The 27,591-nt window shown below is 40.4% G+C and overlaps 1 protein-coding gene across 3 annotated transcripts in view; it reads right to left on the reverse strand.

Annotated features, from left to right (window-relative positions):
• Positions 1-27,591, reverse strand: part of MYO5B (myosin VB) — a 367,801-nt gene that overhangs the window by 202,826 nt on the left and 137,384 nt on the right. For all 3 annotated transcript variants that reach the window (XM_054460695.2, XM_054460694.2, XM_063653662.1), the window contains exons 2-4: positions 25,657-25,767; positions 9,841-10,012; positions 6,565-6,709 (exon numbers count right to left, since the gene is read on the reverse strand). In XM_054460695.2, the coding sequence (XP_054316670.2) occupies positions 6,565-6,709; positions 9,841-10,012; positions 25,657-25,767 (428 nt within the window). The remainder of the gene's footprint in view (positions 1-6,564; positions 6,710-9,840; positions 10,013-25,656; positions 25,768-27,591) is intronic.

Raw genomic sequence — 27,591 nt, forward strand, 5'->3', positions numbered from 1 at the left:
TTGACCTCCAAAAATGGAAAATGCATAGCTTCCTCACTCCCTTTCCCTTCTGCAATGTATTTCCACAATCAGGAATTTCTCTCATTGCCCTGAGGAGTCAATGTGCTCACTAAGGGTTGTCCTGGCAACAGAGGACAGCCTCTCACTTCCACTCATACGATCAGCCTTGCAACCTCTTCCCTCCTGTTTACCAAAGAGGGACACTTTGGGCTTTTTCACTATGGACACTCATTTCCATACTGCTTCCCTGGAAGACCATCAAATTCTGTACATGCTCTTCACACTTATGGGGATCCAAATCGAGCAAGAGACCCTCCTCCAAGAGCCCAACCAGGACCATTAACTAGAATCCCTATCCTTGCCGAGCACAGGCTCTCACCCTCATGGGCTCCAAATCCCGTCTCCAGGATGGCTCCCACTCTGGCAAGGGTGCATTTCATTCCTCACCAGCCCCACCCTCCACAGGCCTCCAAGCTGCACACCCCTCCCCGGGACCCCAGGCAACAGCAATCTCATCTTTCATTATTAGTCACAGCTGGCAACACAGCAGAGACAGATGGGAATGTGGGTGCTCTATTACCTTGGCTACCTGAGCAAATAAATTTGCTCTGCAGCATCTCCACTTCCCTTCAGAAAAAAAAAAAAAAGGCACAAATAAAACACATGGCTCAAAAAAGCAATCAGACACCGCCAGCCAAATAAGACGGCACACTCCCACCAACAAGGCTGGAAAACACACCAAAACTGTAAGGACAAAGATCTATCCCTTTTGCCCCTTAGTGCTACTTGGGGGACCAGAATCTGCTCTGTTCTGAAAGACTGGGGCTGAGCAGACAAAATTTAGAGAGGCGGTAGGGCTTCTTTGCTAATGCAGGAGGCTCTGGGGCAAACAGATTGGGTCTAAATTCCATTGCTACCCATTAAGGGAAGTAGAACAGCTTCTTGGCTAATGCAGGAAGCATTGGGCAATCAGATTAGGTCTGGGTTCCATCTCTGCCCATTTAGGGAGGTAGTATCATTTTTCTCAGCTAATGGAGGAAGCTGTGCAGCAAAGAGGCTTGGGTCTGAACTCCGTCCGTACTCGGTTACTATCTTCATGACCTTGGAGAACTATTCAGCATCCGAAAGTCTCTATCCTCATCTGTATTGTGGGGATAACTAATCTCAGACAGCAACTCTGCGAATTAAATGCATTAATGAGAATAATTCCTATTCTTTCTTGAGCACCAATCACATGCCCTGGGGTAAAGCATGGAAGATAAAAGAAACAGAACATTACACTGTGCCACAAAGTCTCACACTTTCTAATTCCCTGCCTTTCCTCCACGCTATACACAGGTAAGTTCTTTCCACAACAAGCTAAGCTTCTGATGAGAAGGTACTCTTATCCTTGGAAATGTACAGGAATATGGAGAAGAAAATATCATTAAGAAATAGGACCCAACGGAGAAAAGTTTTTCTTTGAACATCTCTTGTATCATATTATTTCCTTATCCAAGACACTAAAATTTCTCCATTGCCCTATGCATCTCTCAAACAGTGTTGCACAGAACATTAGTCCCTTGAAATAATCTTTGAAAACAGTTTTGTGTCTAAATATGATTTGCAAACCCAGCATAATGGATCCCTATCTTGGAAACTCAGAAGGCGTGTCAACATAAGGCCTCTGGGAAGCTCTGCCTTCAAGGAAGATGTTTAACTTGGTTAACCCACGGTTTCCCAAACTCTTTTGGCCATCTTTGTACTGTGTTAATAGAATACACTTCTTCCCCAAAGATCCCCCAGCCTGCAAAGGCCTCCACAGTCTGGCTTTACCTTGTTTCTAACTTGATAGCCCAGAACACCCCTGCAGATCCATTCACCATGTAAGTTAAACTTGCCTAGGTACAGTCTCCTGGCCATGTCTTTTTGTTTATAATAGCTTTATTAAGGTATCATTCACAGAACACACAATTCACTCATTTACTGTGTATAATTCTATGATTTTTAGTACATTTGCCAAATTGTGCATTCAGCAGCACAACCAATTTTTAGAACACTTCATCACCTGCCACAACCACCCCCCCAAAAAAATACCTCTCAGAAATCACGCTCCATTTTGCCTCAACTCCAGCCCTAGGCAACTATAAATCTACTTTGTCTCTATAGATTTGCCTATTCTGGAAATTTTATAGAAATGGAATCAGACAACACGTGGTCTTTTGTATCTGGCTTCTTTGATTTAGCATATTTTCAAGGTTTATCAATGTGGTAGCATGTATCAGTTCTCTGTTCCCTTTAAGGCCAATAATATTCCATTGTATGGATATTCCTCATTTGGTTTATCCATTCATCAGGTGATGAACATATATGTTGTTTTCACCTTTTGGCTATTGTGAATAACACTGCTAAAAACATGTGTAAGTTTGTGTGTAAATATGTGTTTTCAGGCCAGGCATGGAGGCTCACGCCTATAATCCCAGCACTTTGGGAGGCCAAGGCAGGTGGATCACCTGAGGTCAGGAGTTCGAGACCAGCCTGGTCAACAAGGCAAAATCCTGTCTCTACTAAAAATACAAAAATTAGCTGGGTGTGGTGGCAGGTGCCTTTAATCCTAGTTACTTGGGAGGCTGAGGCAGGAGAATTGCTTGAACGTGGGAGGCGGAGGTTGCAGCGAGCCAAGATTGCACCATTGCACTCCAGCCTGGGCAACAAGAGTGAAACTCATCTCCAAAAAAAAAAAAAAAAAAAGTGTTTTCATTTCTCTTCGGTGCATACCTAAGAATGGAATTGCTGGGTCATAGGGGGATTTTTGTTTTACTTTTCAAAAAAGCCATCAGACTATTTGCCATAGCAGTTGTACCAATTTACATTCCCACTAGCAGGGTGTGAGAATTCGAATTTCTCCACATCCCTGTCAACACTCATTATCATATCTTTGATTGTAGACATCCTAGTGAGTGCAAGGCAGTATCTTGTGGTTTCGTGATGCCTTTTGATGCCCCACTTCTGAGGTCATGGTCCACTACTCCATCCACCTAGAGGCCCTCTTCTCATTCTGTGCATCCTACCAATTCATCAAGACCCAGCTAAAATCCTAGTTTTCTTGGACGACCTGTGACATTAGGTCTCCAAGCGCAATTTAAATGACACCATGGCACAGTTTCTATTTATACTTCCTGCAATTATAGGCTTCTTGGCCTACGTACGTCTTCTCTCTCCCAACAGACAGTGAGCCTCTTAAGAAGCAGGGTGAGGTCTTACATTTCCTAGTGGCCAGTATTGAGCCTATCAAACAACTGATACTTTATAAACATCTGCTGATAATGATTTGATGGAGGACCTGAGGCTGGAGCTGAGGAAGGTAAAAATGAGTGAGTGGGCCTTCTGAGTCTCAGATAGGGAAGGAAGAGTAGAAAGCACAGAGCTAAGAAGTGGAGGTCAGCCCCTTCCTCACAGGATTCTCATGCAGTGGACAGAATTCATTAAAATGACGTTTCGTAGGATTTTAACACCCCCTTTTTCTTCACTGTGAATCTGCATTCACCCTCAAGCCCAGACTTGGTGAATATGACAGAGATAGGGACAGTGAACGAATCCTCTTCTCTTACTGCTATCTCCTCTAACTTTCCTCCAGCACTAGCAGTTCTCTCCTAGAACTCTTGGGGGGTGGGTATGGGGGGAAATAAAGATCTATACTTAGCCCCTCATGCTCTCACAGAGTCTCCCCACCCACTCAAAGCATGAAGAGTCCCTGTGTGAGCCACATCAAGAAAGAAAATCCAGTCCCCAGTGAATCAAGAGAATCACTGAGTCCAAGGCCACCTGAGTTGTAGTCTCCAAAGACTGAAAACTATTAATGTTAGTTTCTTACACCTTTCATTTCACCCAGCTGTTAGGCAGGTTCAAATTCAAAGTACACTGTGCTAGCCTATGGCTACTTGAACCACATAATTATTTCAATGACTACTGATGAGTCAGAAAAAGCACAACAGACAGTTGACAAGTACTGTTGAGTGAATGTGTTCTAGTATCCAAAACTGATAGAGAAGGCCCATACAGGAAATACAGCAAAAACTTGTCCTGCATCTAACCAATGGGTCACCCTTCTTCCTTGGCTCAACAGATTCTGCTGAGGCTTCCAATGTACATCTCAGATCAATAACAGAAACCCTGAGCTGCTGACAACAGAACTAATTCAAAAATAGCTCTCAGCCAGGCGTGGTGGCTCATGTCTGTAATCCTAACATTTTGAGAGGCTGAGGCGGGTGGATTACCTGAGGTCAGAAGTTCCAGGCCAGCCTGGCCAACATGGTGAAACCCCGTCCCTACTAAAAATACAAATATTAGCCAGGCGTGGTGGCAGGCGCCTATAATCCCAGTTACTCAGGAGGCTGAGGCAGGAGAATCGCTTGAACCTGGGGGGCGGAGGTTGCAGTGAGCTGATATCGCACCACTTCACTCCAGCCTGAGCAAAAGAACGAAACTCTATCTCAAAAAAACAAACAAACAAACAAACAAAAAGCTCTCCCCTGTGGCCACATGTGCTGGTCTTCCTACTTCTAATGCATGTTCATAAGCAAAAATTGCACAAGAACTTCAGCAAAATTAGGGACCCAGTGGTAAAACAAGTATAAACCTTAAAACCTTAAAGAAAATCCTTAAGGAAGCAATCCCAGTTCAGCTTTAACATCCGAACTCTCTACTGACAAATTCATTACCCTAGAGCAAGACGGTATCACACCCATCACCCCAGACTCCCACACATCCTCTTCCCCATAATGGGTGCAAAGGTCCCAAGCAAGTGAAATAACCCAAGTGTAGGATAATCATGGACTCAGCTTCAGGCATGGCAGAGAAGAACAGAGGAATCTTGTCAAAAGGGTCTACAGGGTGGATAAGGCTAGAAGACTCCACAGGGTGGAAAGCCAGAAGATTCTCAAGCCTACAGGAGTCCACAAGCAGCTTTGATGAAGAATGGAAACTTCTGACACACCTAAGTGCAATGGCTAAGAGAATGGGATGAAAGCAACCAGCCATGACAGCACAAGTCTTAGAGAGCTGTCAGAGCTCTTGGCATGGTAGAACATGGTAAGAACCAAGCCACACCTACCTTCTCTTTCAGAACCATAAAGAAACCATCTTCTAAAGGAGGAAAGAGTGTCGTTGTTCTCACATGAAGTGCATGTAGACTCAGGTGAATAGATTCTTCCAAAGCACAGAATCCGTTCAGTCCCAAGGCCTCCCTCCTCTGTGCCATACCCATGTCCTCCAACAGAAACTCATGCACAGGCTGCATACTGTGCAACATGCTAATGCTCATTCTTCTCTCCACACAATCTTCTGAACCACACACCATTGGGTAGGAGGTACACGTCAATGAGTTGCCAAGCTAAGGGACTCCTAGTTGAGCCCTGATAGCACATTAATATAGTGTATGGTCTTCCTTTTGGCATTAGAGAAAAGTGAAAGGTTGCAATAATTTTAGCTCCACTCTTTGGAGAAATAAAATGGTTACAGATAATTCTGTTTATTAGATTTTCAGCTCTCCAATCAGTGCTTATTTTGAATACATCACTGAGTATCTATAATGAAGCAGACCTTTTATATACTGATCTCTACAGCCAGCAATAAAGCACTATATATCTGCAAGGATGCCCATAAAACAGTCTTCCCTCATGGAAATTTTCACTGGGGTGAAAATGATACCCTGAAATCCATTGAAGCACAGACCACCTAGAATGGGATTCTCCCTCTACAAAAATCACTAACTCCTTTTGCTAAATTAATCTAAATAGCTTTCCTTCTCCAAAAAGACTTTGCTATATGTTGCCAGCTCCAGAAAATGTTCTCTAGAGGTGACAAGAAAAACTCGACTGAAATAATCTAGCATTTTAGCATTAACTGAGATCTGCATTTCCCCCAAAACATTGATAAAGCTATCTTTCCCTACTTTATGCTGAAGTTACAGCCTATCACCCAACCCATTTTCTGAACAAACAGACCTGCTATTTTTCAGAGTGAAAAGAATAACAGCAATAAGGAGGAGATCTACTTAAATGCCTAAACAGAGCTCCACTTCCAGGCTACAGACCCCAAACCACTATGCACAGCTGCCAATTTGAAACTTCAATTTCTGCCCTCCAGTGCTTGGCATCTCAAGAAGTTGTCAAAGAGTCCTGGTTTCTTCAAAAGGGAGTCTTCAGTGAGACTATCTGTAGTTCAGGCTAGGGTAAGTGAATGGAGATGCTATCAAATGAATTATATTATACCATGAAGGGAGGAAAAGGGGCCAAAAGTAAGTCAAAGAGAGACGAAATGCAAGGAATTTATTCCATTGCTCAAAAAAATGAAATAAGTCTAAAGAGCCACTGCTCTCCAAGTCTAGGTTCAAGTTAACAAGAATAAGATAAAGGCATGAGGAAATGAGGTAGGCAGTAGAACTTGGGCTGCTTTGTTTCCAAGATGTTTCCTCAATCCCAGTCTCACCACCTCCCTGTGAGCATCAGTTGCAGAGGAAGGTAAAAACTCCCCTTCCTGCCCACTGACTACTCAGGAGGACTTTTGGGCTGAGGACATTCTCACCTGGCCATCTGCTTGTAGGCTTCTTCTGCCACAGCAAAGATGTGGGGGTCCATGTCTCCCATGTTTTGGCCACTGTAGGCATAGATGACGTCTTGTCCATAGATTGGCAACTGTTCATAAGGATTAATGGCAACAAGTACGATACCTGCAAACAGACAAGGTGGTCAGATTCTGACAGCACAGCAGACACCTGGCATTAGCTCAAGGCACCCACCCATTCATACACAGGCCAAAAACCAAAGAAAGAGAGGGCAGCAGAACCAGTCTTAACCAATCAATCAGCTCAATCAAGGCTCATCTGTGTGCTTCAGGTCTCCAGATACCCTACAGCCTGGAATAAGCATACACACACACACATGCACACACACAAACACACACACACTCACTCACAAATGCTAAAAAAAAAAAAAAAAATTGAGTTAATAAAATAAACATGTGCAAGGTGTTCCAGGATCAGAGAGAAGAGGATATTAAATTCTACCAGTATATATTAGAGAGACTTAAAAATCCATCTCAGAACTAAAATCTGGGAAAGGATTATAAATTTTCTCATTTGTATATTGGTTATCTTAACTAAAATACAAATAACGTGGACAGAGAATAAAATTTACATATCTTGAGATGTAATCTTGGCTCAGCCAACTATGTCATTTTTGGCAATTACTTCTCAGTACCTCAGTTTCCTCAACTGTTATATAAAATGGAGATAACAATTGCATTTATCTGGGACTTCCTAAGGAAAAATGATGAATTGTGCGAGGGAAAATTCCAGGCATGGTGACTCATGCCTGTAATCCCAGCACTTTGGGATGCTGAGGCAGGAGGATCGCTTAAGGCCAGGAGTTTGAGACCAGCCTGGTTAACACAGTGAGACCTCTTCTCTACAAAAAAGTATTAGCCGGGCATGGTGGCATGGACCTGTAGTCCCAGCTGCTCGAGGAGGCTGAGAGGAATGCTTGAGCCCAGGAGTTCAAGGCTGCAGTGAGCTATGATGGCACCACTGTACTCCAGCCTGGGCGACAGAGTGAGGCCCTGTCTTAAAAAAAAAAAAAAAAAAGAGAACACTTAAGACCAGTGCCTTGTATAGTAAGCACTGCATGTTGGCTATTTTTTATTACACCACATCTCAACTTTTTTCCCTTACACCTTGTGTCCCTAAAGAATGCATTGCAATGATGGACTCAGTAAATACACATTGATTGAGCAACTAGAAAATGCTATAAAGTTCAGATAATCTTTTATGGATGATGTGAGGCAGGTTCATATTTGAGCCTGTAGAAGGAAAAAATTGTGAATTTGATCTTTCAGACAAAACAGAGATATGCCTTTTTCTTTCCCATAAGATCACATTCTGGATGTCAGAAGACCCACTGACTGAGGTACAAAAACCAGAAGCTTTTCCAGTCACTTGGGAAGGAGAAGGCAATGAAAGGGCAGCTGCTAAGATGGGAAGTCTCCAACATCGTGTTCCCTTCTGGTGTCTGAAAAGCGAGGCTGGGAACACGAAGTGTAATAAACCAGATTATTCCACATAAAGGGGAAAGGGCCAGGGGGTAAAAAAGACACTCAAGTCCTCTTGACAGAAGTTTGCCTGAAAAGACCAAAATATAAGGCCCAGAACCCTAATAAATTCCACTAATGCGGCTAATCACTTGGAGAATCCTCTTAGGAACAGCCTCACATGTTCTGCTTGTTATAGAGTTCTATAAGATTCTAATTCACGTAGCATGCAATTCACATTTCCGTATCATACTCCGAGGTCACGTGTTTTCCTTAAACATCCTGGCCCCTCCAGAGCAGCATCTAGTGCTTCCTGGATGACTCAGACTTCTGTGCCATTCAGTCACTCTGAACAGCTTGAACTGGAGGAGTCAAAATGCATTTGGATAAATATGTACAGACACTGGGACATCTTAGAGGTTATTCCTTTAAAAACAGAACCTGATGGTCACTTATCTTTTGCTCCTAAAATAGGAGTCGAATTTTAAAAATCTCCTTTTTGAAGTAAATATCTTATTAAAGGCTCTGATAATTAACAGTTTGTTTCAAATAAAACTCCCACCAGCAGTTGGAGTGAAGGAGCTTTTGGGAAACCACAGCTCTCGAGCACTGGAATCAACCTGCTATTGACAGCTCCTGAAATCTGGAAGAAAAACTCACCCTAACTTAGTAGCTAAAACTATCAATTCCAAACCAAAGTGGAATATAAAAGTGAAAAACCCCTGAGTGCCTGAGGTGTCACTTATGACGATGAGCAAGACCAGAGGGCACATGCCAGGCATTCCCTCCCAGGACAAGACCATAAAGGAGTGACTCCCACAAAGGAGCCCTGCAGCCAGAATCCCCAACCAGATCCTCAATTTACCTCTCAAACAACGGTTTATAGGGTTCTATTTTTGCTATGCCACTTAGCAATACTCTTTAAAAAGAGAGAGAGAGATCAGAATTTGTGATATAGGAAAGAAGTTTTTTTTGTTTGTTTTTGTTTTTGAGACAGAGTCTCACTTTGTTGCCCAGGCTGGAGTGCAGTGGCGCAATCTCGGCTCACTGCAAGCTCCGACTCCCCGGTTCAAGCGATTCTCCTGCCTCAGCCTCCCGAGTAGCTGGGACTACAGGCACCCGCCACCACACCCGGCTAATTTTTTGTGTTTTTAGTAGAGATGGGGTTTCACCATGTTAGCCAGGATGGTCTCGATCTCCTGACCTCGTGATCTGCCCGCCTCAGCCTCCCAAAGTGCTGGGATTACAGGCATGAGCCACTGCACCCGGTGGAAAGGAGAAGTTTTAAGAAAATCAAATATAACAATTCAAGACTTTTAAAATATGTTATGAATTTTTCTCACTATTTTGACAAATACTCATTGGGTGTTATGTCAGTACAAACAGAGGCAAGTGAGAAGATCACAGAAAAGCAGGCTTTTCAAGCAGAAAACAAAACAAGGGTTTGGTGCTGAGAGCAGGCACCCAGCTCAGACACGATGCTGTACTTACTCCTCTCCCAGGACCCAGGACTCCAAGGACTGAGCTAAGCCAGTCGCACCACATGGTGTGACCCATTTCTTCCCTGGTTGATCCATGATTAACACCCATCATCCCACAGAGACTGGGGCAGCCTAATTAAGCCACATTCACTGATTGCAAGCCTTTCAAGGGTCTCAGTGGAGAGACACTTACAAATGAGAGAGTGAAATGAGGACTCCTAAGCATTTGAGCTGAGCAAGTCTAAAGCTGGTAGCACTTTCCAACGCATGCAGCCAACAGATGCCCCCCACTTACCGCAGTAAGTGTAGATATGGTTGGACTCCAGGAAACGGACCTTCAAATTATGCAAAACTGCAGGCTCATGAAGATAGCTAAGGGCAGTCAGGTCATTTTCTCCCACCAAGATATCTGGATTCCGTAAGAAGGGCAGCTGGTTGCGTTGTACGTCAATTGGGTAATCCAGAATCTAAAGAGATGAAAGTAGCAGACACAAAAAGGTGGTTATGAAGCACTAAGTCTGTGTTCAATGTCCTGTCTTCTTAGCTGGAATCACCATCTTAACATGATAGTAAGTAATGAAGATAATGTTTTAAAGAAAGACAAGCTGAACAAAATACCTGTGTTGCCATGAAAGACCAGTCCAGATGGAAAATTTGCTGATAACATAACCCCAGAATATTAAGGTAGAAGACTGACACACAGAGCTCAGGAAACATAACCAGGTCTAAGAGAGTGTTCTATTGCTTCTTAAGGGAAAAATACTGAGTCTTTAATTTCAGTTGCAATTGGAACGCTGTTCTTTCTTCCATCTAGAAAAACTTCCTTGATTGGCCCCATTTATTGCTGTTACTTCATACACTCTCCCCCATTAACCAACACACTCCATTTTTATCTGGATCATCTTGTATCTGATGAATTGTCCTCTATAAGCGGCCTCAAGTTGAACCATTTGTGCATATATTTCTCCCCAACTAACTGCACATTCTTCTAGGGCAGTAATTTTGCTTTCACCTAAAATATATTAGGAGTTTGAGATCTATGTGCATAATCACGGAGTAGGATTACACATTTTAAGGTCAAATCTCAGATGCGAGGTGTTATCCTTGTATTCTTAGCACTTGGACAACATTAAGCACTAAAAAATGTTCATTGACAGGATACATTTGTAACCCTCAGTACCTGTATGCACACATGTACATCTAACACAGGTAGTTTATAAGAAGGTAGTGGGGATGTTTTTAAACATTTAAACAGGAGGAACTTGGCTGCTGCTCACCATGTTTTAACTGAGTGCTAAGATTCTTAAGGTGTTCCTAAAAGTCTTCTGAGACGCTTATAAAGTTTCCTGAGCCCAACTTACTTATCAGGAATTCTGAGGCAGGATTCAGGAACCTGAAATTTAAAATACATTCCCAAGTAATTCTGATACAGGTGGCTTTTAGATAATTTTTAAGAATTTCTGTTTTACATAAATCTTTTAGGAAAGCATATGGACACAGACTCAGTTTACTGGGGTAACAGTCAATTTTCAAGATAATATAAATGTCAATGTTCCTCCCACCCCATCTTTAGAGGGACTCGGTTATCAAATGTTAAGGTATATTAACAAACCCATCAATGAAAGGGCTAAAATAGGCAGATAAATCAAGTGTAGCAGATACAGAAAGAAACACAAGCACATAGAGAAAATTTGTGTGTTATTAATGTTAAATTGCAAATAAAAGGTTAAAAGGATCTTTTCAAGTAGTATTGGCAAGTAAATTAGCTAGCCATTTGGGAAAAAAAAATAGGCCAGTATTCTTATTCTCTCTTACCAAAATAAGTTTAGATAGAACAAACATAAACAAAATTTTTTTTAAACTGGGCAAGTATTTGTGTAAGTTTTGGAAGTAAGAACTTTTGAAGAATTATGCAAAAGCCAAAACCATGTAGGAAAATATTTATAAATTTGACTATAATTTAAAACTTTAAACCTATCATAAAACCTACTATTTGCAAAGTCAAATGGGAAAAGGGAAAAGGGGACAGGGATTCTTCATTATACGATGGAATTCCTAATCTTAATATACAAAGAGTTACAAGAAATTCAAAAGAAAACCAACACCCCAACAGAAAATCGTACCTAGAATACAAATCACAAAATAGCACATGAACAGATGAAAAACTATTCAACTTCATCAGTAACCAAAGAGATTCAAGTAAAAGATTATCAGCACTATTATCAGACTGACAAGACCCTAACAAGGAAAAGAGCAGACAAACAGGTATACCACTTGTGGGGACAGATTGGTTTATCTCTGGAGGGCTGCAGGCAATACCTAAATCAGAATTTTTCATGGATGAACTCTTCCTTCCTTGGTCTCATGAAATAATTTCACAAGTGAGCCAAGATATGGACTCACTGAAGCTACACAGTGAAAGAAAAACTACAGGGACAGTCAGGCAGCTGCCCACAGCATTCTTCTGAATTAAAAAAAAAAAAAAGTATGATATAAGAATAAAGTTTGTAAGAGGATTCCCTTTATTTAAAACTGTATTAAAGCCTAGATGGATGACCATGCAAAATATCATTAGTTATCTCTGTTAGTGGGATTTCCTTTATACAGTTTCCTGTTTTTTTCTTTATATTAATGAAGGCTCTTTTTTTGTGAAAAGATTTTTTATTTATATGAAACTTTGTCTACACAGGAAACCAGTGAACAATTAACTATCACGCAGACGATGCAGAAAAATTTCCAAAAGGTGGGAACAGCGGGAAATGGACAATGTCCGAGGGCTGATTTTTGTTTCATTCAATTCTAGAGTTGCAGGCTTCTTCATCCACTGTTACTGGTATCACCAGGATTCTAATCAGACCTCCCTCCCCACAAAGCATCCCAACGACACCTTGGTGGAGATGTCCCCAGACCTGAGGGAGCACAGCTGCCCTCCTCTCCCAGGCTCTGCACCCAGCTCAGCAGGCAGCACAGGGACCGCCAGCTGCAGAGCCACAGAGCTCATCTCTTTCAGATTAGAAAGCCGGGACCTGAGCACTCCTCTTTCAGATTAGAAAGCCAGGACCTGAGCCCAACAGCTTCAACTCCTGAGGCACAAATGCTGGCCTCCTCTCGATTCTCAGATGAATCTCTTCAACTCTCCCCCCAAGGATGTAAACTAATACAACCACTATGGAAAATAGTGTGTAGATTCCTTAAAGAACTAAAAGTAGAACTACCATTTGATCCAGCAATCCCACTACTGTGTATCTACCCAGAGGAAAAGAAGTCATTATGTGAAAAAGATACTTGCTCATGCAAGTTTATAGCAGCACAATTCACAATTCCAAAATTTGGAACCAACCCAAATGCCCATCAATCAACGAGTGGATAAAGAAACGGGTGTGTGTGTGTGTATATATATATACACCTACATATATACACACACATATATACACATACACATATATATTTATATATACACATATTTATATATTTATAAATATGTTTATATTTATATAAATACATAATATATAATAAATAATATATAATATAATAAATATATATATTACATATTACATATTATATATTACATATTATATAATATATTACATATTATATATTATATTACATATTATATATTATATATTATATTACATATTATATATTATATATTACATATTATACAAATATTATATATAATATAAATGTACAAATATATATTATACATTATCTATTATATATAATATATAATACATATTTATATATTATAAATATATATTATAAACATATACAAATTTATATATTTATATATTATATATTTATATATATTTATATATATAATATATATTTATATATATTTATATATATAATATATATTTATATATATTTATATATATAATATATATTTATATATATTTATATATATAATATATATTTATATATATTTATATATATAATATATATTTATATATATTTATATATATAATATATATTTATATATGATATATTTATATATTATATATATTTATATATTATACAATATATAAATATATAATATAATATATATAAATTTATTATTTATATGTATTTACACATATTTATATATATATAATATATATTTATAATATATAAATATGTTATAAACACATATTTACAATATATGTCATAAACACGTATTTACAATATATGTCATAAACACGTATTTACAATATATGTCATAAACACGTATTTACAATATATGTCATAAACACGTATTTACAATATATGTCATAAACACGTATTTACAATATATGTTATAAACACGTATTTACAATATATGTTATAAACACGTATTTACAATATATGTTATAAACACGTATTTACAATATATGTTATAAACACGTATTTACAATATATGTTATAAACACGTATTTACAATATATGTTATAAACACGTATTTACAATATATGTTATAAACACGTATTTACAATATATGTTATAAACACGTATTTACAATATATGTTATAAACACGTATTTACAATATATGTTATAAACACGTATTTATAATATGTTATAAACACGTATTTATAATATGTTATAAACACGTATTTATGTTATAAACACGTATTTAATATATGTTATAAACACGTATTTATATGTTATAAACACGTATTTATATGTTATAAACACGTGTTTATAATATATAACATATGTTATAAACACGTGTTTATAATATATAACATATGTTATAAACATATATTTATAATATATAACATGTTATAAACATATATTTATAATATATAACATGTTATAAACATATATTTATAATATATAACATATGTTATAAACATATATTTATAATATATAACATATGTTATAAACATATATTTATAATATAACATATGTTATAAACATATATTTATAATATATAACATATGTTATAAACATATTTATAACATATAAATATGTTATAAACATATTTATAACATGTTATAAACATATTTATAATATGTTATAAACATATTTATAATATGTTATAAACATATTTATAATATATGTTATAAACATATTTATAAATATTTAAATATTTAAACATATATTTATAAATACATATTTATATATATTTATAAATACATGTTTAAATATATAAATATATATTTATAAATACATATTCAAATATATACACATTTAAATAAATATGTATTTATAAATACATATTTAAATATATAAATATATATAAAATATATTACATAAATATAAAATTTATATGAAAATTTATAATTTATATATAAAATTTATAATTTATATATAAAATGGAATTATTACTCAGCCATAAAAAGGAATGAATGGCATTAGCAGCAACCTGGATGGGACTAGAGATTCTAAGTAACTCAGGAATGGAAAACCAAACATTGTATGTTCTCACTCATAAGCAGGAGCTAAGCTATGAGGATGCAAAGGCATAAAAATGATACAACGGACTTTGGGGACTTAGAGGAAAAGGGGTGAGGGACAAAAGACTACAAATTGGGTTCAGTGTACACTGCTTGGGAGATGGGTGCATCAAAATCTCAGAAATCAGCACTAAAGAACTTACTCATCTAACCAAATACCACCTGTTCCCCAAAAACCTATGACAATAAAAAAAATTTTAAAAAAAAGCACGTGGAGGCATACACACATGCAGTTTTGTGAAAACTGCATCCACAAATAAACAAGTGGTATCGGTTTCAGTAAAACTGATAAGTAGTAAAAATGCCCAGAGCAGCAGAAAAGAAGGGGGGGCTGCAAGCTCAGCAGCCAAAGTTACAGATTCTTGGGTGTGTGGACATCCAGAGGGAAGGCAGGAGTCAGAGACTTGAGAACAGACTTTTTTCTGTAACAGGAATTTGCTTCTAATACTGCTGTTAGTGTCTGGCATTTACAGCTAATATGGTTTTATTTGACATCTAAGTGTTTATGACAGTGATCGGGGCCATGAACTTTCTGGCACAAAAGATTCAATCCACTCCATAATAACTGGGCCTTTAGAGGTGAAAAGGAGGCTAAATATTAACAATTATCACAAAATTAATGCTTAGTCACCACTCAGAGTGGACCTTGGCTCCTTTCTGCAACTAGGAGCTGGGAATCAGGAACAGATGGAGGTCCCCAATTGGTCCCTGCCTGACAAGCAGGACTAGATGAGTGAGAATGGCAGGAGGCCTAGAGTAGGAACTGGTCTATACCTGAGCTCTCCAGTAGGGTAGCCCCTAGCCCCATGTGGCTGTTTCAGTGAAATTAATAAAATTAAATTCAACTGAAACCTCAGTTCTCAGTCACACTAGCCACTGTTAATGCAAAGTGACTGAGGTAGGTCTCGATTAACGGAGGTTTGTCTACACAAGGCTGAGGATGCAGGCAGGGAAAAATATAAGATGCAGGAGATCTGCAGCCTATGCTTTGTCCAAGGGGATTTGGGAGCTTCAGTATTTAAAGGGGAAAGAGCAAGCAGGAGGGGGAAAAAAAGGAGGGAGAGGGAGGGTAGGCAGTGAGACAAATGGTTACATTCTTGTGAGGCTCTGATTAGCCTCAGTAAATCCATATTTTACATGTGAAAAGAGGGAGAAAATTAAAAAGTCCATTGTGCATTTGTCTCAGAGTAGGCAGAGGGATGATTTCTGGTCTTGTCCTTGTGCTGTACCTGTGAAGATAAGCTGGTAATTGACATTGTCATGGTGAGAGTCAACAGAACTCAGTTTTGTAGGCCTAGTTTATAGGAGTGACATGTACCCTGGAAGATTTAGGGACTCAAGAAATTTCGTTGTAAGCCATTTGTGAGGAAAGCCACCTGGGGAGATAATGTGGTCTTCTATCACTGTGGGAACACGGCTTACAGATGAGGTTATGACACAGGGCTGCAAAATTACAGCTGTTTGGGAACAGAAGGAAAGTAGTATTGCGTGACTCAGTTCCCAAGCTTAAATTTCCCTTTGGCACATGAGTTTGGAGTCCTGAGAGTTTTTCTTTTTGAGACAGAGTCTTGCTCTATTGCCCAGGCTGGAGTGCAATGAGGCAATCCTGACTCACTGCAATCTCTGCCTCCTGAGCTCAAGTGATCCTCCTGCCTTGGCCTCCCAAGTAGCTCGGACTACAGTTATGTGCCACCACACTTGGCTAATTTTTGTATTTTTGGTAGAGACAGGGTTTCGCCATGCTGCCCAGGCTGGCCTAGAACTGCCCAGGTGATCCACTCACCTCGGCCTCCCAAAGTGTGAGCCACCATGATCCTGGCCTCCAAGAGTTAATATATTTTCTTTCACATCATATTTTAAGGGTCCAATAACTACATGTAGCTAGTGACTGACACATTAGACAACTGAGATACAGAACATTCCACCACAGCCAATGTTCTATTGGTAGCGCTGGCCTAGACTGTTCTAAGCCCTGTGGGCCTATGATCCTATACTACTTAGTAGGTGCTCAAAAAATATTAGTTGAGTGAAATGTCTGATTCACTGATAACTTCTCCCATACCTCAATCTATGTCTGTGTTACATAGTATAACAGCAAGATGGTATAATCATAAAAACATCTTTGAATGACACTCCCAAAGATTTGGAACATAACAATCATACAGTGGACAGAAGAGGAGAAAGAATTGGCTTTTATAATCTACCCATGGAACCAGAAGATCTAGAAAAAAAGATATGCTAGTAAAAACAGGGTTACCAGCTGGCAAGAAGTTGGTATTGACCCAGAGGTGGAAATCACACCAAATAGGAGTCAACCCCTGTATTCAAGACCTGGTCCATCAAAGCAGTGGCTCTCAACCCTTGCTGCACACTGGAATCCCTGGGAGAGCTTTTAAGATAACCTACATCCCATCCCAAGATTTTTTAATTAGTCTGGCTGAAACCTAGGCTTTGCCTTTTAAGTTCTCCAGGGGTTTGTAATGCACAGCCACAGTTGAGAAAAACTGAACCCAAGTTCTGTAAGGCCTTGAGCCCATCACTTGACTTCCAGGAAACTCAGTTTCCCTAATTGTAAGATGGGAAGCCTAGTTTCAGCAATCTTCAAGGGTCATTCCAACTTCATTGGCTGAAGGTTTTTAACTTAGGTCCATGGGTGCAAGGGTTTTCTTATTTGTCAAATTACAACAGCTATCCTAGAAGAAAAACAATGTTAAGGAAACTCTATTCCCAGGTAAGAGAAGGCCTCAAAGCTTAAGTCCACTTACCCTCACTACAGTAGCAAGCACGTGGCTCTAGGTTCATTTAATATGCATTAAAAGGTTGTTTTGTGCTATGTCCTAGACAAGCACAAAAAAACACAAACAAGATATAGACCAATGGAACAGAACAGAGCCCTCAGAAATAATGCTGCATATCTACAACTATCTGATCTTTGACAAACCTGACAAAAAGAAGAAATGGGGAAAGGATTCCCTATTTAATAAATGGTGCTGGGAAAACTGGCTAGCCATATGTAGAAAGCTGAAACTGGATCCCTTCCTTACACCTTATACAAAAATTAATTCAAGATGGATTAAAGACTTACATGTTAGACCTAAAACCATAAAAACCCTAGAAGAAAACCTAGGCAATACCATTCAGGACATAGGCATGGGCAAGGACTTCATGTCTAAAACACCAAAAGCAAGGGCAACAAAAGCCAAAATTGACAAATGGGATCTCATTAAACTAAAGAGCTTCTGCACAGCAAAAGAAACTACCATCAGAGGGAACAGGCAACCTACAGAATGGGAGAAAATTTTTACAACCTACTCATCTGACAAAGGGCTAATATCCAGAATCTAGAATGAACTCACACAAATTTACAAGAAAAAAACAAACAACCCCATCAAAAAGTGGGTGAAGGATATGAACAGACACTTCTCAAAAGAAGTCATTTATGCAGCCAAAAAACACATGAAAAGATGCTCATCATCACTGGCCATCAGAGAAATGCAAATCAAAACCACAATGAGATACCATCTCACACCAGTTAGAACGCTGATCATTAAAAAGTCAGGAAACAACAGGTGCTGGAGAGGATGTGGAGAAATAGGAACACTTTTACTCTGTTGGTGGGACTGTAAACTAGTTCAACCATTGTGGAAGTCGGTGTGGCGATTCCTCAGGGATCTAGAACTAGAAATACCACTTGACCCAGCCATCCCATTACTGGGTATATACCCAAAGGATTATAAATCATGCTGCTATAAAGACACATGCACACGTATGTTTATTGCGGCACTATTCACAATAGCAAAGACTTGGAACAAACCCAAATGGTCAACAATGATAGACTGGATTAAGAAAATGGAGCACATATACACCATGGAATACTATGCAGCCATAAAAAATGATGAGTTCATGTCCTTTGTAGGGACATGGATGAAGCTGGAAACCATCATTCTCAGCAAACTATCGCAAGGATAAAAAATCAAACACCTCATGTTCTCACTCATAGGTGGGAATTGAACAATGAGAACACTTGGACACAGGAAGGGGAACATCACACACCGGGGACTGTTGTGGTGTGGGGGGAGGGGGGAGGGATAGCATTAGGAGATATACCTAATGCTAAATGACGAGTTAATGGGTGCAGCACACCAACATGGCACATGTATACATATGTAACAAACCTGCACGTTGTACACATGTACGCTAAAACAAAGTATAATAATAAAAAGTGTACAAAAAAACCACAAACATTTAACAACTGTTCTGCTGTCTCTCATTCTCTAACAGTCCTGTGTTTAAGTTTTATCGCCATCTTCTCCAGTCCCCAGAAAGCTTATTCTCCTTAAAGAGAACCTTCTTATTCTTCCTCTTGCACCATGAAGCACAACACAGGCACTCAATTACTTGAAAAATAAAATACTCTGATTTATGTAACCTTCCCAATTAGGAAATTCAGTTAAGTTATGAGGAAGTAGCAAATTAACCCTGAAACTTCAGTGGCTTAATACTGCAAAGGTTTATTTCTCATTTATGCTAGGTGCACAAGGCTGGCTGGTACTGAGGCTCTGCTTTCTAAGGTCACACTGACACCAACATGCTGCCTGAAAGTCACCAGGCAGAGGAAGAGAAGAGCACAGCAAACTCCTGTGGGTTCTTCTCTGCTTCCACCTGAAGTGATGGACATCAGTTCTACTTAGTGCCCACTCGACAAAAGTAATCACAGGGTCCCACTGAACTGCAAGGTGGCTAGGAACCATGGCAAAGCATGAAGGTATCATCTCTGCCACCCTAAGTGTTCCTGCTTTGAGAAGTCAGCAGGAAATCCAAGTAGTATCCAAAAGGATTTCAAAAAGAGTGTGGGCCAGTCATGGTGGCTCACGCCTATAATCCCAGCACTTTGGGAGGCAGAGGCTGGCAGATCACCTGAGCTCAGGAGTTCGAGATCAGCCTGGCCAACATGGTGAAACTCCGTCTCTACTTAAAATACAAAAATTAGCTGGCGTGATGACATACGCTTGTAATCCCAGCTACTCAGGAGGCTGAGGCACAAGAATTAATTGAACCTGGGAGGCAGAGGTTGAAGTGTGCCGAGATTGCACCACTGCACCCCAGCCTGGGTGACAGAGTGAGACTCCATCTCAGGAAAAAAAAAAAAAAAAAAAAGTGTGAAGTTGGAGGACTCAGAGACTCAGATACAAGGGTGGGTGGAGTAGCGCCAAATATCCTGCCATGGCCACCACTGTTTTAGAAAGACTTCTACAGATTCTTGAAATTGAGTTTTTCATATTCTAAACCCTATATTGTATATTTTCATCATAAGTGGGATGGAAAACTTCACAAAGGTACAGATATGTCATTTTTACTGCTGTATAATCAGACTCTGGCACATAATTGCTCAATAATTTTTAATGAATGAATGATAAATCAACAGTGATGCAAGTAATTAGGAGAAAAGTCTATAAATGAAAAGCTATTGATAAACTGCCTGGTCAACACACAATTAAGAGGTTTGAATTATAAACAAGATTACAGCAGCATAAAAATATGGAGTCAAAGTTCATCTTTTGACTTCAATTTATTCTACTGCTTACACATTCTGTCAGAACCATAGAGCCCCAGTTTAACTCCTAACTTGGTGTACTCCAGCAACGGACAGACCAGACCACTTTCCTTATGGGCTTAAACCTGAGTTTCCCAGCCTTGTCACTGTTAACATCTGCGGCTGGATAGTTCTCTGTTGTGGGGGTGCCACCTTGTGCATTACAGAGCACTGAGAAGCATCCCACTAGATGCCAGCAGCAAATCCTCCTCATGACAGTAGTGACAACCAAAGCTGTGCCCAGACATTGCCAAATGTTCGGGGCAGGGGTGCAAATTGCTGCCCCACTCATCTCTAATCTGAGGCAGCTGGGCAAAGCATTCTAACCTATGGGGAAAAAAATTAGCAGGAAAAATAGGTCAATGACAATAAATTAGAAAGAGCTTCAAGGGTACTCAGCTGCAGACAGACGGTGGTGATGGTCACACAACATTGTGAATATACTTAATGCCACTGAAGAGTACACTTAAACATAGTGAAAATGTTGAATCATTATGTGTATTTTACCACAATTTTTTTTTTTTTACACTTTGACTCTTTACACAAGATGACTAATTAGTGGTAGCAATATTACCAGTAGATAGTTATATGCATTATACTTTATGCTGAAACATTTTGTGTGTGTACAATATAACCATAACTGAACAATTGAAAGCAAGATGAAGATAAAAATAAAAATTATTAGGAGACCCAAAACCAGCATTATAAGAACTAAAATGGCCAGCTAAAAGAAGTAATCAAACTCTACCTCTACTAAGAAGCTTTGGTGGCTCCAGAAGGGTATCCTCAGACACTCTTAGCTCTCTGGTTTCGCCAGATGTGTGCACAGCAGGCATTTAAGTTGCACTGAGTACACAAGCGCTCTGCATTCTCAAGGTGAATGAGTCCGAGTGCACTAATATGCAAGGACAATAGTCCTAGTGGTTCTGTGAGACTATAGCTTCTTGACATGAGGACATGTTTGATTAGGACCTTGCTATAATGTCTTCATATGTTCAGTACCATCCTTAGACCTGAGCAAGATGGACCCCCTCCCTGATACTGTGTTGCAGAGGACATTAAATATCACAAAATATAAATTACTAAAGAACACATGGTGTGCCTCCGTCCTTGGGATCAACATTCAGTGCTGTCACAGCATGACCTGAAATGCTCAACACCGCTCTGGTGACTAACACCTTCAGGCCTCAGAGAAACGCTTCTGCACACCTTGTCCTGTGTTCTTGAAATAAGACAACAGTGCCCAGCTGCCTTGAGGTTCATGGGTTGTAACACTACCAGCACTGGAGAAATTACGCTTTGGAGTGTGGGGAAGAATCAGGCAGCAAAGAGGCTTAGGTAAAAGGGAGGACAAACTCATTATCCTTCCTTTCAGATAGGACATGCAAAAGATTCTTACATAATGGATTATCATTTTCCAATTAGGCCAAGCGTCCAAGTCCTTGCTTCTCCATGTGCTCTTGTCGTGGTTCCAGGGGTGCTAAGTATTTGCAACCCCTGCAACATGACAGAGGAGGAATGCTTTGCAATACTGAACAATTCATACTACTCTTATGTGTTTACACATATGTGCAGGTATAACATGCCCAAACCAAGATAGTGATTCTGTATATTGGCAGCTGGATAGAGATTGAATAGAATTGCAACTATCTTTATTTTTAAAATAGTAAATGTTTAAAATGTTAATTAAAAATATGAGATTTAAATAATTTGATAAAATATACTTTAAACAGATGTAGGGTTACATTCTCTTGCCCTGGCCCTCCAAATGTCAGGGTGGGCTTGGAAATACTGAGACGGTAGAGTGTGTTACTCTTTGAAAAGCTCACATGCTCCCCTGTCTTCTTCTCACTCATGAATGCTAAGTCAGGGCCTTGCCCAGAGGGAGTACTCATCATCAAGGTGGGTGATAGATGGTAGATACAAACTCAGTTGGAAAATGAAATTTAAATTAAAAACCGTGGAAACAAGGAGAGTTTTCCCTGACACTAGAGGGCAGGAGTCAAGCAGTCAAAAAGGGAGGTGGGGCCAGGAGAGAGAAGACCTGGCCTGCACAGAGGTGCTCCAGGCAGAGCATGCAGAAGCTACCTCATCACCAAGTTTTGCATCCCCTGAAAGCCTGATCCACTCTAAAAACAGTCTTGTGCTAAGAGTTGGCACACTTAGATACCTTGTACCCATCATGGCTCTGGGGAGAAAAAGGTATAAGATGCTATTCCCCCCAAGAAGTTTATCATCTTGTTGACTTCAATATGAAACATCTTACATTATGCCAGGTGAAATAAGCCAGATACAAAAGGACAAATACTGTATGATTCCACTTCTATGAGGTACCTGGGATCGCCAAACTCAGAGACAGAAAGTAGAATGGAGGTTTCCAGGTGCTGTGGGGAGAGAAGAGATTGGGAAGTTGGTGTTTAATGGGGACCAAGTTTCAGTTGTGTAAGAGGAAGAGTTCTGAAGGATAGTGGTGATGGTTACACAATGTAAATACCACTGAATTGCTGCTGACTGCCACTGAATTTTAACTTAAAAATGGTTAGCATGGTAAATTTTATGCTACATATATTTTACCACAATAGAAATTAATGAATGAATGAATGAGCGAAAGCAAGACTGAAAAAACCTTTTAGAGGCACAGAGAGAAGCTTGACTGTCTTAAAGAGGGGACAAGTTAGCAAGCAGGCGGAAGGTCCTATCATAAGTCAGAGGTTAGGAATATCATTGTCTTCCTGGAAGATAATCTAACTGATGTTAATCCTTTGCTGATGCAGTGAAACCCACACTATTGAACTTCAGGGGGAGGGAGGATGCATGAGGTTGGTTCAAAGAGGCTGCTGGGGCAGATTTTTCAGCCAGCATAGTACGCCATGGATAATTTCAACTTCAGAGGAGACTCTCTGCATTCAAAGTGTGGCCACATAATTTCTGTGCTCCTGCCTCTAGTCCACAGCTCTGCCAAGTCACTCGTAATGATAGCTCAGAGCCAGCCGTGGACAAGCCACTGCCCATGAGCAACCTGGACAGACTCAGATGTTCAGAGCCCATTATTTCTCGAGAGCTGCTAATCTCCCGCGCCAGGCTTCCCTTCCAATTACATGCTGCCCGGCCTTGTAGCAGGGGAAGGAGGAGATGGGGTCTGGGCAGCTGCCACGATTAGTCACGCAGGGCCAAATTCGTTTTCAGCAGGGTGGGCGAGCATCTGCTCTGTTTTAGCAACATGGCAGATCATTCCTCACTACCTCCGTGCAACTTTTTAAAAACACCCACCCATTAGAAAAGATCAACTGAAATGAAATCTGCTGGAGTAGAGTAGAAGATACACCATTCAAGTGGGTGGACTAATTTCATTTTTTTTTTCCCGGGCGTGGGGTGGGAAGTTATTCAACATGGTAAACATAATTCCATCTGTTGGGAGTTGTGCTTCTCATCTCAAAAGCAAGAGGCGGCTAGCGAAGGCTGCCTACTAGGAAGAGGAATGTGAGGGGTGCACACCTCGGTACAGACGTTTTCTAATAAACTCATGTTCTGGGTTTACCAAGTGATATGCTTAAGTTGATACAAAACAGAAGTTAGTGGTAGGATGTTCAATCAACAAATTAATCACCAACCATCTAGAAAAGGAGACAAGACCAAGAATAGGCAGGAAATGATCAAAGGACAGAGGATATGGTACACACTTTTAGTGCTGTTGCCATTCAGAGAGGAAAGAGTCTTTCCAACCCGAACCTTTTCTCCAAGCAATGTCTGTTCTGCAGCCCAAACTCAATCCATCCCAAAGCCAACTCTTAATTTGTTACCAACCATTTTGTTCCAAACCTATTTTTCCCCCAGTCGTCTCCCCCACTGTAAAGCCTGCATGAACTACCTCTGCCTGCATCCTCAGTCTGAAGCCACCCAACAGTCTCCTTCCCTGACAGCTCCCAGATGCACTGGCCTCCTTCCCTTTCCTGGAACACAAGAAGGTCTCAGGGCTTTGGCACACACAGTTCCTGCCTGGGACACCCTACTCTTGGTCACCACACCCCTGAATCTTCCATGGCCAGCTCCTTCCCAAAACCCCCTCTCCTCAAGAGGAGTCCCAGCTACTCCAGAGGCTGAGGCAGGAAGAGGATCACTTGAGCCCAGGAGTTTCAGGCCCTCCTGGGCAACACAGCAAGATCCCATCTCTTTAAAAATAAAAAGAGTGGGTTCCTTTTCTCTCCTATACCTCATGCACTCAATTCCATGCCTACTGCCATTTATGGTAATACTTTGTCTCACTTTTGTGTTCATGTTCACTGCCCCCCTTTAGCACTGAGCTATCTGAAACAGCAGGGCCACAACCATTTACCCTCTGCCCCCTGGGACCTGGCACAGCATATAGGGTGAGCATCCATTATTTGTGAAATGCACCAGTTGCAGAGGCAGTGGTCACAAAAGGCTCATGAGAAGGGAAACTAAATCAGACTTTTTAGGAGGAATAGAATTTCACAGTTACTACCTTGTCTTCCACTTGAAAGAAACAGCCTAAAGGTCAAAAAATAAAAAATGCTCACTACAGCAGCTAACACATAGGGAGCACTTATGTGCCAGGCACTATTTTAAGTACTTGCCACATATTAACCCATCTTATTCTCAAAACAGCCCTAGATAAACTAGCACTCCCATTTTATAGATGAAGTAACAGGCACAGAAAGATTGCGAACTGATATAAGGTCACAAAACTAGTGATGGCTGAGCCAGGATCCCAACCCAGGCAGGCTGGCTCCAACCACTGTGCCCTGCAGGAACTCTTGTAGCAGCTCCTCTCCCTCACTTCCCAGTGAGGTCTCAACCTCCTGTTCCCTCCACTCCACTGAGAAGATACCTGCCTTGACCACCAATGATCTCTCAGCTGCTAACCCCAATAAACACTTATTTTTTGTGTGACATCCATAGAGCAGCTTCCTGGCTTAGCACTTTCACATACATCAATAGCAACAAGAAAGAATCCAAGGGCTCAGGAGCTCCAATGTCCAGGGAAAACTCCAGCCCACAATGTACTATCTACTCCTGTTCCTTGCACACCTGAGCTCCCCGCCACCCCCCAAAACCCCCCAACCCCCACCCCAGACTGGCTGTTACCGTTTCATCCTCCAGTCTGAGCTGCAGGCTCTTGTCTCCATCTTTGTAGTCCTTGGTTAACTCAGCTGAGCGCCATACCTCATCAGGGTCAGGGATCCAGACCCTTGTGCACTGAAAGATTAAAACAGAAGAAACTTAGATACAGAACAAAGCTCTCAGATTTCTAAATGTGTGTCACTACCTAGAAAGTGCCCACCAGGAGAACTTCTAAAGCTATCTGCACACATCTCCCCACCTTCTCATTTCAGGACACAACGTGATCCGATATCATGATAACAGGGGAACAACTCACAGGACTGGTAGCAGAGGGCACCTTTTAGATGTTAAAAGAATGTTGCAGATCAATGAAATTAAAATTCTACCCAAGAGACTGCTGAGCCTGCATTTGTTTATATACACTAGATATTGCACCATTACTCAAAGGGTATTACAAAATAGCGATGTCAGAGGGAGTTATTTAGCAGGCTACAAACAAAACAACACAGGGAAAAGCCAAGACAGTATAGCAAATGTTCAAAGCTTGGGAATTTCTGCTGATATTCTGCATTCAGAGACAAAGTCATTTTCCTGCAGAAGTGAAAGAAAGTGGTCAGCAAATGGAAAGTGTATTTAAGTATCCTCTAGTTGTCAGCCACCTCAATTTATCTGTCTACTCTTTTTCTTTTTTTCAGATGGGGTCTCACTCTGTTACCCAGGCTAGCATGCAGTGGTGTGATCACAGGTCACTGCAGCCTCCAACTCCTGTGATCCTCCCGTCTCAGCCTACCAAAGTGTTGGGATGACAGACAGGAACCACTATGCCGGGCCTATTTGTCCATTCTTTAAGCCATAAACCCAAAACTTTCACTCACCTTCCCCCAAGTAGCTATCCTGATTTGCAGACAAAGTCATTGAATGGGGCCAAGTTCTGGCAGGAAAGAACACAGCCCTTGGTAAAGTAGTGATAGAGGATTAACTGTCAGTGACTTGCCCGGCACATTCTCAACATGACTAGGGGGTTCCCAGCCCTACTTGCAGTCAGAATCACCTGGGGAGCCTGGAAAATATCAATGCTTGGCTGTACCTCAGACCAACTCAGTCAGGATCTGAGGTGACATAAAAGCTCCCAGAGACACTAACGAGTGCAGAATGGCAGCATCTGGATCTCCTGGGATCCCACTGCACAGCTGTCAGAACAATTTCTGCATTTTCCTCTCATAGGTAGACAACTTCCACAGGGCCTATTTTCTGTAGAAGCTGTCAGTGCACACACATATATCTGGCTTCCTGGCCACAGAATATTATCAGGAAACCTGAAACAAATGGTTCTTTTGACCAAAAGCTCAACCAGAACATGTGCTTGGGTCAGCATCATCCACTTCACTCCTGGAGTGACAGCTGAGCACAGACCCTGGGCCAGTCTGTCACCTGTGCACATGCAGCCAGCTGGCTTTACTTTGGTCCTGACTTTTTTTTCAAAGCAGTGTTTTCCTCCAGGTAATCAGAGGCTTTTTTTTTTTTTTTTTTTTTTTTTTTTTTTTTTTTTTTTTGAAAGCAAGATCCTGACTCCTCCTACACTTGTCTCTAATTCACTAAGGAACAGTGAAAGTTGTAAGGCAATAGAATCAGAATACCAGTCAATGAGGAAGCAAACATCGACCACTTTGCATCCTTGACATCCCAACTCAGGGTACAAGCCAAAGTCATCTGTTTCATTAACTAAGAAACAAATTCACAGAATCTTAACCTTCTCCCTGCTTCTTAAGCCTGCTGCCTTATGGCAAGATATTATCATATCTTTATAGTAAAATAATATAGAGCTTTAAAATAACAAAGAGCTTTATTGCATCTGAGAGCTCCAGAGTAATATAAGGAATGTTCTGAGGTACCTCCAGAGAAAACCTTCTGAGCATATGCTGACCTTAACTGTCAACATTTCTTCTACCCCCAGGTGTC

The sequence above is a fragment of the Pongo pygmaeus genome, chromosome 17 (genome assembly GCF_028885625.2).
Source record: "Pongo pygmaeus isolate AG05252 chromosome 17, NHGRI_mPonPyg2-v2.0_pri, whole genome shotgun sequence".
Taxonomy (NCBI): domain Eukaryota; kingdom Metazoa; phylum Chordata; class Mammalia; order Primates; family Hominidae; genus Pongo; species Pongo pygmaeus.